This window comes from Rutilus rutilus (assembly GCF_951802725.1).
Source record: "Rutilus rutilus genome assembly, chromosome: 9".
Taxonomy (NCBI): Eukaryota; Metazoa; Chordata; class Actinopteri; order Cypriniformes; family Leuciscidae; genus Rutilus; species Rutilus rutilus.
In genome coordinates, this window is record NC_140223.1 from 6,592,185 (window position 1) to 6,609,095 (window position 16,911).

Here is a 16,911-nt window from a genome sequence, read left to right on the forward strand (position 1 = left end):
ACCGAAGGAGTATCACGATTTGTTGCGGGAGGTCTTCAGCCGTTCCCGGGCCACTTCTCTCCCCCCTTATCGCCCTTATGACTGCAGTATAGATCTTCTCCCGGGTACCACACCCCCCCGGGGAAGACTATACTCGTTATCCGCTCCTGAACGAGAGGCGCTCGAGAAATACCTTTCTGACTCGCTTAACGCCGGTACCATCGTTCCTTCCTCGTCTCCAGCGGGAGCCGGTTTCTTCTTTGTTAAGAAGGACGGCTCCCTGCGTCCCTGCATAGACTATCGGGGTTTAAATGATATCACTTGTCAAGAATCGTTATCCATTACCTCTGATGTCATCTGCCTTCGAAGTCTTGCAGGGAGCAAAAATTTTCACGAAGCTCGATTTACGCAACGCCTATCACCTAGTGCGTATAAAGGAGGGGGATGAATGGAAGACCGCGTTTAACACGCCCCTCGGGCACTTTGAATACCAGGTTCTTCCTTTCGGATTAGTAAACACCCCCGCGGTCTTTCAAGCCTTAGTCAATGACGTCCTACGGGACATGCTCAACGTCTTCGTGTTCGTCTACCTCGACGACATTTTGATCTTTTCGCCATCACTCCAGGTGCACGTCCAACATGTTCGTCGTGTCCTTCAGCGTTTATTGGAGAATCGACTTTACGTAAAGGCAGAGAAATGTTCTTTCCACGCCCCCTCAGTCACGTTTCTGGGTTCAGTCATCGCGGCAGAGGGGATCAGTATGGACCCGGCTAAGGTCCAGGCGGTCACTGATTGGCCCGTGCCCGACTCTCGCCTCGCGCTACAACGTTTTCTCGGGTTTGCAAATTTTTATCGTCGTTTTATACAAAATTTCAGTCAAGTGGCCGCTCCCCTTACAGCTCTGACCTCAGTCAAGTCCCAGTTTAAGTGGACAGAATCTACACAGACTGCGTTTAACGTTCTTAAGTCTCTTTTTACTACCGCGCCTATCCTCCTTACTCCTGACTTCACTAAACAGTTTATAGTCGAGGTCGACGCCTCTGAAGTGGGGGTCGGGGCTGTTCTTTCCCAGCGTTCCGCCGCTGACGGAAAGATACACCCCTGCGCTTTTTTTCCCTCACCGTCTTTCTCCTGCTGAGCGCAATTACGATGTGGGCAACCGCGAACTGCTCGCCATCCGTCTAGCGTTAGGCGAATGGCGACAGTGGCTGGAGGGAGCTCCCGTTCCTTTTATTGTCTGGACAGATCACCGAAACCTAGAATATATCCGTAAGGCCAAGAGACTAAACGCTCGTCAAGCCCGCTGGGCTCTATTCTTTACCCGTTTCGATTTTACCATCTCGTATCGTCCGGGTGCCAAGAATGTCAAGCCTGACGCGCTATCTCGTCTTTTTGACTCCTCTTCATCTACTGAGCCTGAGGAGATTATTCCCCCGCGTCGTGTTGTTGGCACGACCATCTGGGGAATAGAGAGGCTGGTTAAGCGTTCTCTTTCTCGAGTCATAGATCCGCGCAACTGTCCCAAGGGGCTTCATTTTGTTCCTGTATCCGCGCGCCGAACTGTTCTTCAATGGGGACACGGCTCTAAATTAACTGCCCATCCCGGCGTCCGGGGCACTCTCGCTTTTATCCGTCAGCGCTTTTGGTGGTCTTCTTTGGAACGAGATGTGCGACGGTTTATTGCCTCCTGTGTTACGTGCGCGCAAACTAAAGCTGGCAATTCCCCTCCAGCCGGTCTGTTTCGTCCGTTACCGATTCCTACACGACCGTGGTCTCACTTAGCTCTCAACTTTATCACCGGACTCCCTCTCTCGGAGGGTAACACCGTTATTCTAACCGTGGTGGATCGTTTTTCTAAGTCGGCCCATTTTATTCCGCTCGCTAAACTCCCCTCTGCCAAGGAGACCGCCCAGATCATGGTTGATCATGTGTTTAAACTACATGGATTACCAACTGATATAGTGTCTGATAGGGGTCCCCAATTTTCTTCTCAATTCTGGAAGGAGTTTTGTCGCCTGACTGGGGCATCCGTTAGCCTCTCGTCCGGGTTTCATCCCCAAACGAACGGTCAAGCGGAACGGGCCAATCAAATTGTTGCTCGTATGCTTCGCAGTCTCACCCATCAGAATCCCGCGTCCTGGTCACAGCAACTTTCCTGGGCCGAATATGCCCATAATTCGTTGCCCTCCTCGGCTACTGGTCTTTCGCCCTTCCATTGCTGTCTTGGCTATCAACCTCCGTTATTTACGTCCCAAGACTCTGAGTCTAATGTTCCGTCAGTGCAAGCTTTTATTAGCCGTTGCAAACGCACCTGGAGGAGAGTGCGATCTGCTCTCTGTCGAGCTAGAAGACGCATGACAGTTGCAGCCAATAGGCGCAGAATTAAAAGTCCTTGCTACGTTTGCGGTCAAAGAATGTGGTTATCCACTTCAAATTTACCTCTCCAGTCTGAATCACGTAAGTTGTCTCCCCGCTTTGTTGGACCATTCCGCATTGTAAAAGTCATAAGTCCTGTCGCAGTAAAACTTCACCTTCCGCCTAATTTGCGCCGGGTTCATCCCGTGTTTCATGTCTCCTGCATCAAGCCAGTCATCCGTCCCCCCTCTCGTCCGGTTTGTGCTCCTAGTCTTGTCGATGATACCCCTATCTACAGGGTTCGCCGGATTCTCGACATGCGCAGTCGGGGACGCGGCCATCAGTATCTTGTCGACTGGGAGGAGTATGGTCCTGAGGAGAGAAGCTGGGTTCCCTCCCGGGACGTCCTGGATCCTTCACTCATCGATGATTTCCTCCGGTCGCGCCAATTCTCCTCCGGAGCGCCAGGTGGCGCTCGTTGAGAGAGGGGTACTGTCATGATCCTGGTCTCTTTTCCTCTTTCTCTGTCTCCCTCTTGTGGTCACACACTCACTCGCACACTCACTCACACAATCACGCACACACATCCACTCCTCCGCTCATTATCTCTTACAGCTGTTTCCCCTTTCGTTCCCTTCTCCTCACCTGTTCCCTTTTTTCTCTTGATTGTTTCTGCTTCTTATTCTCTCTTCCTAGCCCTGTCCTGTTGTCGGATTATTCAATGACCTCACGTGAGAAACGTCTGCTCTCAAGTCTTGTCCTGTCCTGACCTGTCTTGTCTGTGGAAAGTGAAACCATTAATTCTGCTGTGAGTAATACTGCCATCAGACTGTGAATTATCCAGCTGTGCCTGTTTGCAGAGTACCTGTTCTGTGCCTGCTCACTGCTGCTCGTCCTTTCTGCTGTCTCACAATTCCTGACTGGCTGTATGCTTCTCTGGGTCCCTGCCTCTGTCCTCGTGGAAGTCGATGCCGATTTTCTAAAGATCCAGTCGTCTGGCAGTTTCTGTTCTGGCTCTTATTAATGCCTGTGATTTGTGTTCTAATTATTCATTGAGGACTATTTTCTTTATCCATTAAAGACTGTTAACTCGCAATTGATCAATTATGTGAAAACTGTGAATAAAAGAACAAACTGCGTAATGAAGTCTAGTGACTTAATTATTTATTTTTGTATGTTTATTCAGAGCAATATTGCTCTTAAAAATACACTGTCAGTAATTATAAATAATCGTGTGCCTTAAGTTGTCTTTCAAACAGTAAACCTCTACTGTGCAACACAGATCGGTTAAATAAATACAGGAGAAATCATCAAGCCTTACAAAATGACTATTGGTATATTAATGATTTATCTTCAGCAAAAACTGTTAAAAACTTACGGCCCTGATGTTTGTCCATTGACACAGATCAGGAGGAAAGAGAGCAGAAGGAGCCCTTTCCAACAGCAGGCAATATTCAGAGCCATGATGACGAGCGATCATCCACAGCATGAGATGAACTGGACCGTCTCTTTTAAAGGGACTCTCATGCTAAAGGAGGTCCTTCAAAACATGTGTATTGATCATCTGATTAATGATTCAACCATGAAGGCACTGCAGTTCAAAAACATGTGCTAAATTAGATCTACTAAAGCCTTAGAAATACATTTGCGACAAATATTAAAAATAGTAGTCTGGCATGCAGTAAAAGTCAAGTCAAGTCACCTTTATTTATATAGCTCATTTTACAATACAGTTTGTTTCAAAGCAGCTTAACAGTGATAACAGGAACATAATGCAACAAAGTTTGTTTTGGCTGAACTCCAATAGAGTTAAGAATGTCTCTAAATGCATCTTTTTCATTATCTACATGGATATTAAAATAACCAACAATTAGGACTTTATCTGCAACCAGTACTAACTTACTAATTTAATATATAAAATATATATATATTTTTTTTTATAAAGTCTGCATGGTGCACTGGTGGCCTGTATACAGTAGCCAGCACGAATGTCAAATGGGATTTATCACTTACACTAGATAATGTTACATAAAGCCCCAACACTTTAAAATAATTATGTTTAAAAACTGGATCTCCTAGTAATATTGAAGATATTACTATAAATTACAGCAAGACCTCCCCATTTGGCTTTCAGTTGTTTATATCAGTGTAACAATTTTCAAGTTTCAGGGAAGGAAGAGGACAGGGTCGGCTTGCACACTCTAAAAAATGCTGGGTTAAAAACAACCCAATTTGGGTTATTTGACAACCCAGCGCTGGGTAAATATTGGACAGAACACATGCTGGGTTATTTTGACCCAGCAGGTTGGGTTTTTATACATTAACCCATCTGCTGGGTTGTTTTTAATCAGTGCTGGGTCAAACAACCCCCATGCTACAGGTTATTCATTTTAGATAATAATAATAAAAAATATGAATAATAAAAAAAAATATATATATATATATTAATAACAATAATAACACTACTGTTTATTGATTCAATTAAAGTGTTTATTCCAGGAAATTAATATAATCAAATACATTCATGTTAATCAAATACATTCATGTTAAAAAAAAACAGTTAGACATCTGCAACATAAACGGAGGCCCACAAAAATCATTTGTGCTAAAATGTTGGTATGTTAAAAGATTATAAAATGGTAAGATTCTCAAAATTCAAAACTCTACACTTATAAACTGTAAAATAGCCTATAGCTAAAGATTCTCTTCACAAAGAATACAATAAAAAATACATAAGTACATACATTGCAATTCACTTAAATAAGCAATCATTTAGTCCTGTGCAGCAAAAATGGGAGGCACATAAAAACTCTGCGTATAAACAGTAAGTACAGTACATACATTACAATTCATTTTAAATAAGCAATCATTTAGTCATGTGTAGCAAAATAAAAACATGAAACTCTATACCTATAAACTGTAAAATAGCCTAGCTAAAAATTATCTTCACAAAAAATAAAAAAAATAAAAAAAACTGAGTCAACTGTTCCAGAGTTTCCCCATTCACCAAAAAACTGTCCAGCCATTCCAAGCTCCAAGACAAAGGGGAAGGGCTTTGCTTCTCTCTGCCTTTCCAGGTAAAAAGCACCATGTTGGTTCCAGACTAAATGAGGAAAAGACAATATCAGACACAGATAATTATTTAAAAGTGTGTCTTAGGTTTTCATAAGATCAGTCTTAAATTAGTTAAATACCGTCTTAAATTAACTTAAAGAATTAGTTCACCCCAAAATATAAATTTCCTCATCATTTACTCACCCCAATGCCATCCAAGATATCCATGTCTTTCTTTCTTCAGTGGAAAATAAATTAAGTTTTTTTGAGGAAAACATTTCATTTCAATTCTACACAGAATGGACTTAAATGGTAGAGAATCTGAAGCTGCATTGAGACGGACATTTGAACCTTCTTTGAATGTTGGGATAGTTGGTTGTCATTAAAGTCCATTCTGTGTAGAATAACCCTCAAATGTTTTCCTCAAAAAACTTAATTTCTCTTCCACTGAAGAAAGAAAGACATGGATATCTTGGAAGACATTGGGGTGAGTAAATTATTAGGAAATTTTCATTTTGGGGTGAACTAATCCTTTAAAGCAGTGGTTCTCAACTCCAGTCCTCGGGACGCGCTGCTCTGCACATTTTGTATGTCTCTCTTATCTGACACACTCAAATCAGTTCATGGAGTCTCTCCTGACGAGCTGATTCAGGTGAGTTAAATAAGGGAGACATACAAAATGTGCAGAGCAGTAGGTCCCGAGGACTGGAGTTGAGAACCACTGCTTTAAAGAGTTGTGAGAAAATGAAATGTGTGTCAGATCCAAGCAGCAATAACCATAAACGATTAAAACGATTTATCGTGCAGCCCTACAAACAGGTGTAAAGAAATGAGCTTGCTCTTTTTGTCCCCTGTTGTTTTACTTACCAGTTGTACATCAATGAATGAGGTTCTTGCCTCTTGAATAGTTGGCCGAAAGGTTTCGTGGCCAATCTTGTACACAGGCGGGGGAAGAATGACAGGCAGGATTGTAAGTGCTAGTATGCCTTTGGAATCTAAGAATAGAAAAATGGCAAATTAGAATTTGTTCGGTCATCAGCTTTTAAATTAAGCAAAGTGCATTTCTAACTAAGGTCAACTTAGAATGAGTGAAATTAGCTTAAATATATAACAGTTAAATACGTACTCTGGTAATCTGAAAACATTTAGTGTTATTAAAGGGATAGTTCACCTTAAAATGCAAATTTACTCACCCTCATGTCAAATTTTCTCGCCTCATTTACTCACCCTCACGTTGTTCCAGACCTGTACAAGTTTCTTTCTTCTGCTGAACACAAAAAGATTTTTTAAAGAATGTCAGTAACAAGATAGTTGACGGTAGCCACTGACTTCCATAATAGGAAAAAAGTACTCTCATCTACACAGAAGCAGCAGTTTTCATTTTTGCAAATCATACATTATTACGATAGATAGATAGATAGATAGATAGATAGATAGATAGATAGACAATTTATTATAAAAGCATACATCTAGCTTACACATTTACCCAAATTATCATACGCCTTTTTAACCGAAGTTAATTTGGGTGGGTTTCTCCATCCCCAACGTCCCTGACGAGAGTGTTGCTCTCCTTGGCTGTGAACCGCTCCTGGCGCGCGCCTGGCAAATCCGCCGTTATTATAGGAATCCGCTTTAGAACAAGCGCGCCTGCTCTTAAAGGGAATGTGAGCTGACGCTCTGATTGGTTTATTTCACGTTACGCCCAAACCACACCTATGAATAAAGAAGCTACTTCAGACCAACCCCTTTTAGATTTGCGCCTGGCGCAAGAGTCATTTATCCCGCCGGGAAAATAGCAACAGCGCCAAGACCCGCCCACAAAGTTACTTGCGCTTTGCGCTTTGACACTTGCGTTTCAGATCGTTAAAATAGGGCCCCTAGTGTGCATTTGAACAATCCCCTCATATGATATCGATATTGATATCGATATTGATATCAGTATCTGTGTGACTTTATTTTATATGAAATCTATGGATACAATAGATTAGGGGTGTTCTTGGAGAGCCCACAGCCCTGCAGAGTTTAGCTTTAACCCTAATTATTAAATGTACCTGATCAGGGGCCTCATTTATAAACGTTGCGTACGCACAAAATAAGGCGTACGCCGCTCTCTACGCAATAATTGGTATTTATAAAAAGCAAACTTGACGGGAAAAAGTGCGGTCCTTCACGCAAACTCTGACCCAGGCGTACGCACAAAAACGGGTGAAATGAGAAATGGCGGCACCGTCGGCAGATGGAAGAAACACGTGAAAGTGTGTGAAACTGTAGACCGTTGTGTAAAAGAAAATGCAATACTGCCTCTCATAAATAACATGAAGACTTCACAAAGCAAGTCTTACAATTAACAGCCTACACGAACACCCGTTTGATCGATCTGCAGTGTAAAACAAACAAAATCAAACGAAGATTACAACAGAAATGCAAATGAACACATATTTGCAAAAAGAAAAGTGAAATATGTTCTGCAATAATATTGGCATGTTATGCAATTAATCCTCATAACCCATCTGTAGCTTGTCAGATGCAATCAAATGGCTGGTAATAAAATGCCATGATGCCATCACAATGCGTAATGACGTAATGAAAGGTTTCCTTGGTAATTTCTTGGTTTTCCTCTCTGTGTTTGCCATGATTTCGCAATCGATGAATATTAACTTGTGGGCATTTCACGGACTATTTATGGGCAACTATGGGCGTGACATGAAACCGCAAAAGCTGCGCTACATTTAGAATTGATTGTGATTTACTAAGGGAAAACTGCGTAGGATGTGCGTGCGCACGGTTTTATAAATGTGCGTTTTATAAATGAGGCCCCAGGTCCTTCAGGGTTATTTGAAATCAACACAACAGGGTTTGGACTAAACCCTCCAGGAGTTTGACACCCCTGCTATAAATCGTTACATGTAATAAACCTCATAGCTGTCTGGGATAGGCCTACTTGATTCTAACTGGTCAGCTGGAGCAAATTGTCAGACATTTTTGTAACATTATGGCTAAAACAGGCAGCTGTGACAGCTAGTTGAATTTGGCTCAAAAGACACATTCACCCAGCAGCAGAATACAGTTCCCTTTCGTAGTCACTCCGAGTTACGTCGGATGACGACGAATGGGGTTTCGCTTAGAAAGCCTATCATCTTCGAGTATATAAAACGAGCCAATGGCAATGAAATGCCATGGGTCTGCGGAATTTGCATAGCGTATCTCCGCCCCACGCCGGGGGTATATAAGGAAGTATGCCGGCAACATGCAGATATGTTTTCGCTTCGGAGCCAAGTTCATCACTTGAAATCTCCTTTCTAAAAGAGCTTGCACGCGGCACGTCTATTTAAAGATGCCTCGCCCGTGCACTTCTGGTTGCGGTCTATTCATTTCTGACTCTGATGGGCACAATCGCTGTCTTGTGTGTCTGGGTATTGAGCACGCTAAGGCAGCGTTTGTGGATGAGTCATGTTCCCATTGCGGGAACATGCCCATCGCACGGTTGCGGTCGAGACTCAATGACCTTCATGGTAGAGTCCCCTCATCCGCGCCCCGATCTACGAGCTCCATGAGAGCTGGTACTTCGGCTGGCGGCCAGGGTGACCTGAGGGTTACGGTGTGGAACAAAGCGCCGACTATTCCACGCTCCACACCTCCCTCTAGCACTGTGCAACCCGTGAGTGTTCCGAATGAGCAAGCGGTACAGTCCTCTGACTTGCCACGGGTTTCATTCGGCGCTCCAGAGGAAGATGTGATGTCGATCGCTGCATCACAAGGTGGGCAGGAGTCCTTGGGAAGTGATGATTCGGCTGTGCTGCCACCTTCGGGTGTCCCAGCATTGCCCGAGTCTGATCCCGAGCTGACGGCCATGCTTTCCCGGGCAGCCGCGGCCATCGGTCTTGAGTGGTCCCCGCCACCTGGTCCGGTGCGCTCGCGGCTGGACGATTGGTTTTTGGGCGCGGCCGCTGATCCTCGTCGGCGTCCAACCCCAATGCCTTTCTTCCCGGATGTGCATGAGGAGGTCACGAGGTCCTGGAAGGCACCCTTGTCTTCCCGTGATCGCTCGGCGACCTCCTCCGCCTTGCCTCCTCTCGATCAGGGGGCTGCCAAAGGGTTCACTGGGGTTCCCCGGGTTGAACGCTCTGTGGCCATGCAATTGTGCCCTCAGAGTGCTTCTTCCCGTGGCGATCCTAAGCACCCCTCCAAAGCCTGTAGGTTCTCCTCCACCCTGGTGGCGAAGGCCTATAGAGCTGTGGGGCTGGCAGCCTCCTCACTGCATGCCATGGCAACACTCCAGGTCTACCAGGCCCAGACGTTGCGTGACATGCACGAGGGGAGGACTGACCCAGGGCTCTTTGATGAGCTGCGTGCCGCCACCGACCTTGCTCTCCGAGCGACGAAGGTGACCGCACGCTCCCTGGGTCAGGTGATGTCCACTTGCGTGGTCCAGGAGAGACATCTGTGGCTTAACCTGGCCGATATGCGGGAGGCCGAGCGAACCCGTTTCCTCGACACCCCCATATCCCAGGCTGGCCTCTTCGGCGGGGCAGTTGAGGACTTTGCCCAGCAGTTCTCGACTGCCCAGAAGCAGACTGAGCCTTTAAAACATGTCCTGCCCCGACGGCCCGCTGCTGCCTCCACCCAGCCATCGACACAGGTGCCTCAGTCTGCTCGCCGCCGAGGACGCCCTCCTGCGCCCCCCCCCCCCCCCCCCCGCACGGCCCCAGCAGAGACGGGCTGCTCAGAGATGGTTCTCAGTTCTGTGCAGGAGACGGTAGCAGGGTCGCTCCTTCCCCCGGTGGAGGGCCGGGGGAGAATCCTTGGTTTTCCCAGTCCCGCTGCTCGTCCCTCGACGGGCAGCACCCTAATGTGGTTAAAGACAGAACTGACACATCCATCTCTGAGCACACAGAGTTCTCGGATGACAGTGCGCGCCGCTCACAAGCCTCGCCACTCTCGTCCCCCTCTGTCGCCAGAGCCCTGCGAGAGCACGCCCCCGTGGGACGCTGGTCCTCCCCTGGCCTCCTCTGGCAGGACGCGGCTAATGACCGTGCCCCCGCATCGGGCCGCAATGCCACCCACGCCTGGGCCGGTCATTCCGCCTCGCTGCATCACCGAGGGTACGTCTGTGGTCCGCATGACCCCCCTGGTACAGTTTTTGGGAGCCTGGTTAGAGCTTCCCAGACTGTCCCGCTGGGTCGCGAGGACCATCAGGCTCGGCTACGCGATTCAGTTCGCGTGGTCTCCTCCCCGCTTCAGGGGAGTCCGCTTCACTTTGGTCGGTGGCAATGCCCCTGTCATGAGAGCGGAGGTCGCCACCCTACTGGCGAAGGGTGCGATCGAGACTTTATTGTACCGAAGAAATCCGGTGGGTTACGACCGATCCTGGACCTGCGCGTCTTGAACCGCTCCCTTCACAGGATGCCGTTCAAGATGCTCACGGCCAAACGCCGTGAGCAAACGCCGCATTCAAAAATTTTCGAATGCGTGCGGCCGAAGGATTGGTTTGCAGCGATCGACCTGAAGGACACCTACTTCCATGTCTCCATTCTTCCTCGACACAGACCGTTCCTACGGTTTGCTTTCGAGGGGCAGGCATACCAGTACGCGGTTCTCCCTTTCGGGCTAGCCCTGTCTCCTCGCGTCTTCACGAAGGTCGTCGAGGCAGCCCTTGTTCCTCTACGGGAACACGGGGTTCGCATCCTGAACTATCTCGACGATTGGCTGATCCTAGCTCACTCTCGAGACCAGGTTTGCAAACACAGGGACCTAGTGCTCCGGCACCTAGCTCGTCTGGGCCTTCGGGTCAACTGGGAGAAGAGCAAACTCTGCCCATTGCAGAGGATCTCTTTTCTCGGTATGGAAATCGACTCGGTCGCCATGTGCGCGCAGCTTACGAGCGAGCGTGCGCAGTCACTGCTGACTTGCCTTCGTCAGTTCGAGGGCAAGAGTGCGGTTCCACTGAAACTATTTCAGAGGCTCCTGGGGCATATGGCATCCGCAGCCGCAGTTACGCCGCTCGGATTGCTTCATATGAGACCGCTTCAGCTTTGGCTTCGCGATCGAGTCCCGAGGTGGGCATGGCATCACGGCACGCTTCGAGTCCCAGTGACTCCGACCTGCCGTCAGACCTTCACCCCGTGGTCGAATCTCAGTTTTCTACGGGCCGGAGTGCCCTTAGAACGAGTTTCCAGGCATGTTGTTGTATCAACAGATGCCTCCACCACGGGCTGGGGCGCCATGTGCAATGGACATGCTGCCGCGGGCTCCTGGACAGGACCCCAGCGCCTTTGGCATGTCAATTGCCTCGAGTTGCTGGCTGTACGTCTCGCCCTGCACCGCTTCCGTGCGTTGCTCAGAGGTCAGCACGTACTAGTCCGATCAGACAATACCGCGACAGTAGCGTACATCAACCGCCACGGTGGTCTACGCTCTCGCCGTATGTCGCAACTCGCCCGCCACCTCCTCATATGGAGTCAGAAGCATCTGAGGTCGCTTCGAGCCATTTATATCCCGGGAGACCTGAACCAGGCGGCCGACGAGCTGTCTCGGCTCCGGCCTCTCGCTGGAGAATGGAGACTCCATCCCCAGACGGTCCAGCTGATCTGGGACCAGTTCGGGGACGCACAGGTAGACCTGTTTGCCTCCCACGACTCGTCCCACTGCGACCTGTTTTATTCCCTGACCGAGGGCACGCTCGGCACGGATGCACTGGCGCACAGCTGGCCGCGGGGCCTACGCAAGTATGCGTTTCCCCCAGTGAGCCTTCTTGCGCAGACCTTGCGCAAGATCAGGGAGGACGAGGAGCAGGTTATTTTGGTTGCCCCGTATTGGCACAACCGCACTTGGTTCCCAGAACTAGTTCTCCTCGCGACAGCACCTCCCTGGCCAATTCCTCTGAGCAAGGACCTGCTTTCTCAGGGACGGGGCACCCTCTGGCACCCTCGTCCCGATCTTTGGAACCTCCACGTGTGGCTCCTGGATGGGACGAGGCAGGTTTGAGTACCCTACCACCAGCGGTGGTGGCTACCATCACTTGCGCTAGAGCATCGTCCACGAGACATGCCTATGCGTTGAAGTGGAACCTCTTCATCAACTGGTGTTCTTCTAAACATCAAGAACCCATGAAATGCCCGATCAGTGTCGTGCTTTCCTTCCTGCAAGAAGGGTTGGAGTGAAGGCTGTCTCCCTCCACCCTGAAATTGTATGTTGCCGCCATTGCCGCACATCACGACGCAGTCGATGGTAAGTCTCTGGGAAAGCACGACCTGATCTTCAGGTTCCTGAGGGGAGCGAGGAGACTGAATCCTCCTCGTCCTCCCCTCGTACCCTCTTGGGACCTCTCAGTGGTTTTAACTGCCCTGCAGAGTGCTCCCTTTGCGCCTCTGCAATCAGTGGAGCTTAAGTTCCTGTCAATTAAGACAGCGCTCCTGGTTGCATTGGCCTCCATCAAGAGGGTAGGGGACCTGCAGGCATTTTCGGTTGACGAAGCGTGCCTGGAATTCGGGCCGGCTAACTCTCACGTGATCCTGAGACCCCGGCCTGGATATGTGCCCAAGGTTCCTACCACTCCCTTTCGAGACCAGGTAGTGAACCTGCAAGCGCTGCCCTCGGAGGAGGCAGACCCAGCCTTGGCACTGCTCTGTCCAGTATGCGCCCTCCGTGCTTACGTGGACAGAACGCGGTGTTTCAGGACCTCAGACCAGCTCTTTGTCTGTTATGGTGGGAAGCTGAAGGGAAAGGCTCTCTCCAAGCAAAGGTTGTCCCACTGGATAGTGGACGCTATTGCTTTGGCATACCAGCAGCAAGGTCGACCATGCCCCCTTGGTGTGAAGGCTCACTCCACTCGGAGTGTGGCATCCTCTTGGGCTCTAGCGCATGGCGCCTCGCTAAAAGACATTTGTAGAGCTGCAGGCTGGGTGACACCTAACACATTCGCGAGATTCTATAATCTCAGAGTGGAGCCAGTTTCTTCTCATTTACTCGCTTCAACTAGCCGGTACTAGATTCTGCTCAGGTGTCTTCGCTTGTTCGCCATTCCTCTCCACGGACGGGATACGTGCGATATTCTCCTCAGGTGAGCCTAAGCCCTGAGTTCCTCCAGCACTGTTGACGTCAACGCCAGAGTTATGCCACCGGCAGCTTTCGCGCTTGGCTAGGTGCCTCCATGTGCATGGTTCCCCCTCCGGGCGACCCCGACATGTGTATTTCCACTGTAAGCCTCTCTGAGCATGTGTCTTTCCCTTGGCAAGCCACCTTGCCACCCCTGGGGTTGAAATATTCCACCTACGGCTGGACACCCCAGCGATACTCCATATGCAGCCCCCTGGGGTCTTATGTGTATTAAGTATTGAGATATGCTTCCCAGTGTACTTTGGTATTCCTGTGTTAAGTAGGACTCCTTCGTCCGTGCTAGTCTCACGACAGGGAGCTCAGACTTACGCAAGGCACTGGAAGACAGTCGAGAGGTGGCGTGATTAGACTGGGAACCCCATTGGTCGTCATCCGACGTAACTCGGAGTGACTACGAAAGGAAACGTCTCGGTTACGTAGGGAACGGAGACGTTACGTCTCCCTGCCACTTCCGCTGTACCGCTGTAACGCCTGAGTTCAGTCTCGGCTCCTCAGCGAAGACATATCTGCATGTTGCCGGCGTACTTCCTTATATACCCCCGGCGTGGGGCGGAGATACGCTATGCAAATTCCGCAGGCCCATGGCATTTCATTGGCTCGTTTTATATACTCGAAGATGATAGGCTTTCTAAGCGAAACCCCATTCGTCGTCATCCGACGTAACGTCTCCGTTCCCTACTCAGGGAACGAGGGTTACATACGTAACCGAGACGTTTTCAGCCCTGTATTTTACCCTTAATACAGTTCACACACAGTTTGGTAATTTACAGGAGAGAAATATGACTGTAAGCAATTGACCCTTCGCTAAGCCACGCCCGAAAACCGCCACAGGCCAATCGTGGCTTAGCAACCGTAACTAGGCGCGGGAGGTCTGGCAAGCTTTCGAGCGAGTCAGGGAAATATGCCGCGTTGTGCGTATGGATTGTGCAAATCTGATACCCGGTATCCTAAAAGTTTGGACGGGGTGGTGGATTTTGTTCCCTTCCCGAAACCTAAAACCCAAGGGGAGAAATGCCGGGCGTAATCTTCATTTATATAGCGCTTTTAACAATGTAGATTGTTCTAAAGCAGCTTTACATTGATAATAGGAAATTAAAAGTAAAGTGTTTTGGCTTTATAGCAGCTCTAGAATAAAGTTATTGTCCAGCTCGTGGATCAAGCAGTGTGATTAAAGGCAAGACGGACGCTCACTGACATAACTTAACGTTACTTAAAAATATAGTTCAGCATTTTGTTAATCGACGGCCAAACTAGTAACGTTACCCCAATCCGATCGATCGCGACTCTCCCGGTGTTAGTTCTAGTAAAAGTAAAAGGTAGTTAGTAAAAGGAGGGAACAACACGGGGCTTGCCGGAGATCTCCAAGGAAAAGGTTGGTATGCAAACTTAATCAATTCATAACAGTAAGTTAGTCCGACGTGTGAGCAGTAACGTTAGCCTGGCGCGCTAAAAATACAAGCGGGAGAATGTTATCATTGCAAAGTGGTCAGGCTAATGTCGTGTGTTTATTCCACAATACATATGGATAAGCTGTTTGTTTAATAAATATTAGAATATTTTAAAATTTCAGTTACCCTGCTGGGCATGCACATAGCTGTTCCTCAAATTTGTGTTTCCCATTTGAATGGTCAGCGTATGAGGCGGCTGCTGCTTGCGCTGGGACCTAACGCTTTAACTACAATTTTGATGAAATTATTCTCTAATCGTTTGCATATTATGTCGTGGATATAGCCCTCGAATGCATACTGCAGTATTGCACTCTCATATTTTCACCTGTTCGGCAAAAATGACTAATTATCTCCATAGGAATGTCTGAAACCAGTGCATTCATACTGTAATAGACGTGCCAGGCGCAAAAGCTTGACAGGCGTAGCAACAGTAACTAAGGAGGGCGGGGCTTAGCGAAGGGTCAATTGTCCCTTACATAAGATACATAAGTTTTTTAATACACATTTCTATTTTACAGTGAACTTCAGAGTTGTTACCATGGATACAAACTTTGCACCCCTTGATCAGCAGGTCTGATGTGTTTATCTGGCATCTTTATTATCTCTTGCATTGTTGAATACACGTTCAATAAATGAACACATTTTTGGCTTTTGATCTTTAATTACTATTTGCTCTTTCACAGTATAGTACAGTGGTTCTTGAGGTAAGAACACAAAACCTTCTGTGCTGTCATAACAAACACACCTTTTAAATCTGATTAACATTAGAAATTCAGTTATATTTGCAATTATTGTATTTTCAGTAGGGTAATTATATATTTCTTCATTGATAGTCAGGATATGTGTAGCTGACTGTCACAAAATATCTGCACTGTGTCTTTGCTATTAAACAGGACAGTAAAGGTAACCGGATTGGCCAATGGACAAATGTTTCTTCAACAAGGTGGATTTTGCAGCGTTCTTATGAATTAAACCCAGAGGCCCGTCAAGGCATGTACAAACTGAAGGCTTTTATTGGTGACAGGATGATCTCACATGATTTTGAAGTGAAACAATATGGTAAGTCATAAAAACGACTTAAGACGGTAACCTTGGTTCCCTGAAGAGGGAACGATACGCTGTGTCATAAGTTACCACACTATGGGAACGTCTGCATGATTGCGTCTTGAAGCACGTGTGAAATCAGTCGAATGGTGTGGCGGAACATCATGGGGGGTGACGTCACAACCAGTGTAACTGGTCTGTTGTCTGCGTTGTGTTTTGGTTGATATGAGAAGGACAAGACAGCATTCGCAGTTTCACCGATCTTTTATTCCTGATATACAAACACATGTAATCAGCCTCTTAGTGAAATTCGCTCTCTTTAGCTCTCTTCAGTGCGTCACCAATGCAAAGAGGAATAAATCACAGAACAATAAACATACCTGATATACAAACACATGTAATCAGCCTCTTAGTGAAATTCGCTCTCTTTAGCTCTATAAAACAAATGTGATGTACAGTTGTCACATGTGCTCTCGTTTCACATTTAGGCACAGATGCAAAAATATAGCTCAATCGGAGTGAAATGACAAAAATAACCACTCAGATAGGTAAAATAATATTATATACATAAATTAGAGTGAAAATATAGACATAAAAGCAATGATTAAAATAAAGATTAATTTAGATTAACAGGAGCCCAAAATAACCTCACCTCTTCAGTGCGTCACCAATGCAAAGAGGAAGAGGAGGGGACAGAACAGGAAGATATACTGACTCATGACGTCATCACAATTAATTAAAGGGAAAGGTACTCATTTCACTTAGGCAGACATATCAGGTACATGTAAACGAACAATTTTGTGAGAATTCTAATAAACTATACATACATTTAACAGTACACTTTCTGTACCTGTTACACTCACCCCTCAGAATTTACACAAAATTTCCAGAGTATAACAAAAAAACACTGGTCAC

At 47.3% G+C, this 16,911-nt stretch overlaps 1 protein-coding gene across 1 annotated transcript in view; it reads left to right on the forward strand.

The window, feature by feature from the left end:
- Positions 1-9,362: 9,362 nt before the first annotated feature.
- Positions 9,363-16,911, forward strand: part of LOC311296859 (alpha-2-macroglobulin-like) — a gene marked incomplete at its 5' end in the record, with an annotated part of 37,056 nt that continues 29,507 nt past the window's right edge. The window contains 5 exons of the mRNA XM_084418839.1: positions 9,363-9,668; positions 9,822-10,369; positions 15,412-15,523; positions 15,636-15,656; positions 15,846-16,011. Of these exons, the coding sequence (XP_084274965.1) occupies positions 9,363-9,668; positions 9,822-10,369; positions 15,412-15,523; positions 15,636-15,656; positions 15,846-16,011 (1,153 nt within the window). The remainder of the gene's footprint in view (positions 9,669-9,821; positions 10,370-15,411; positions 15,524-15,635; positions 15,657-15,845; positions 16,012-16,911) is intronic.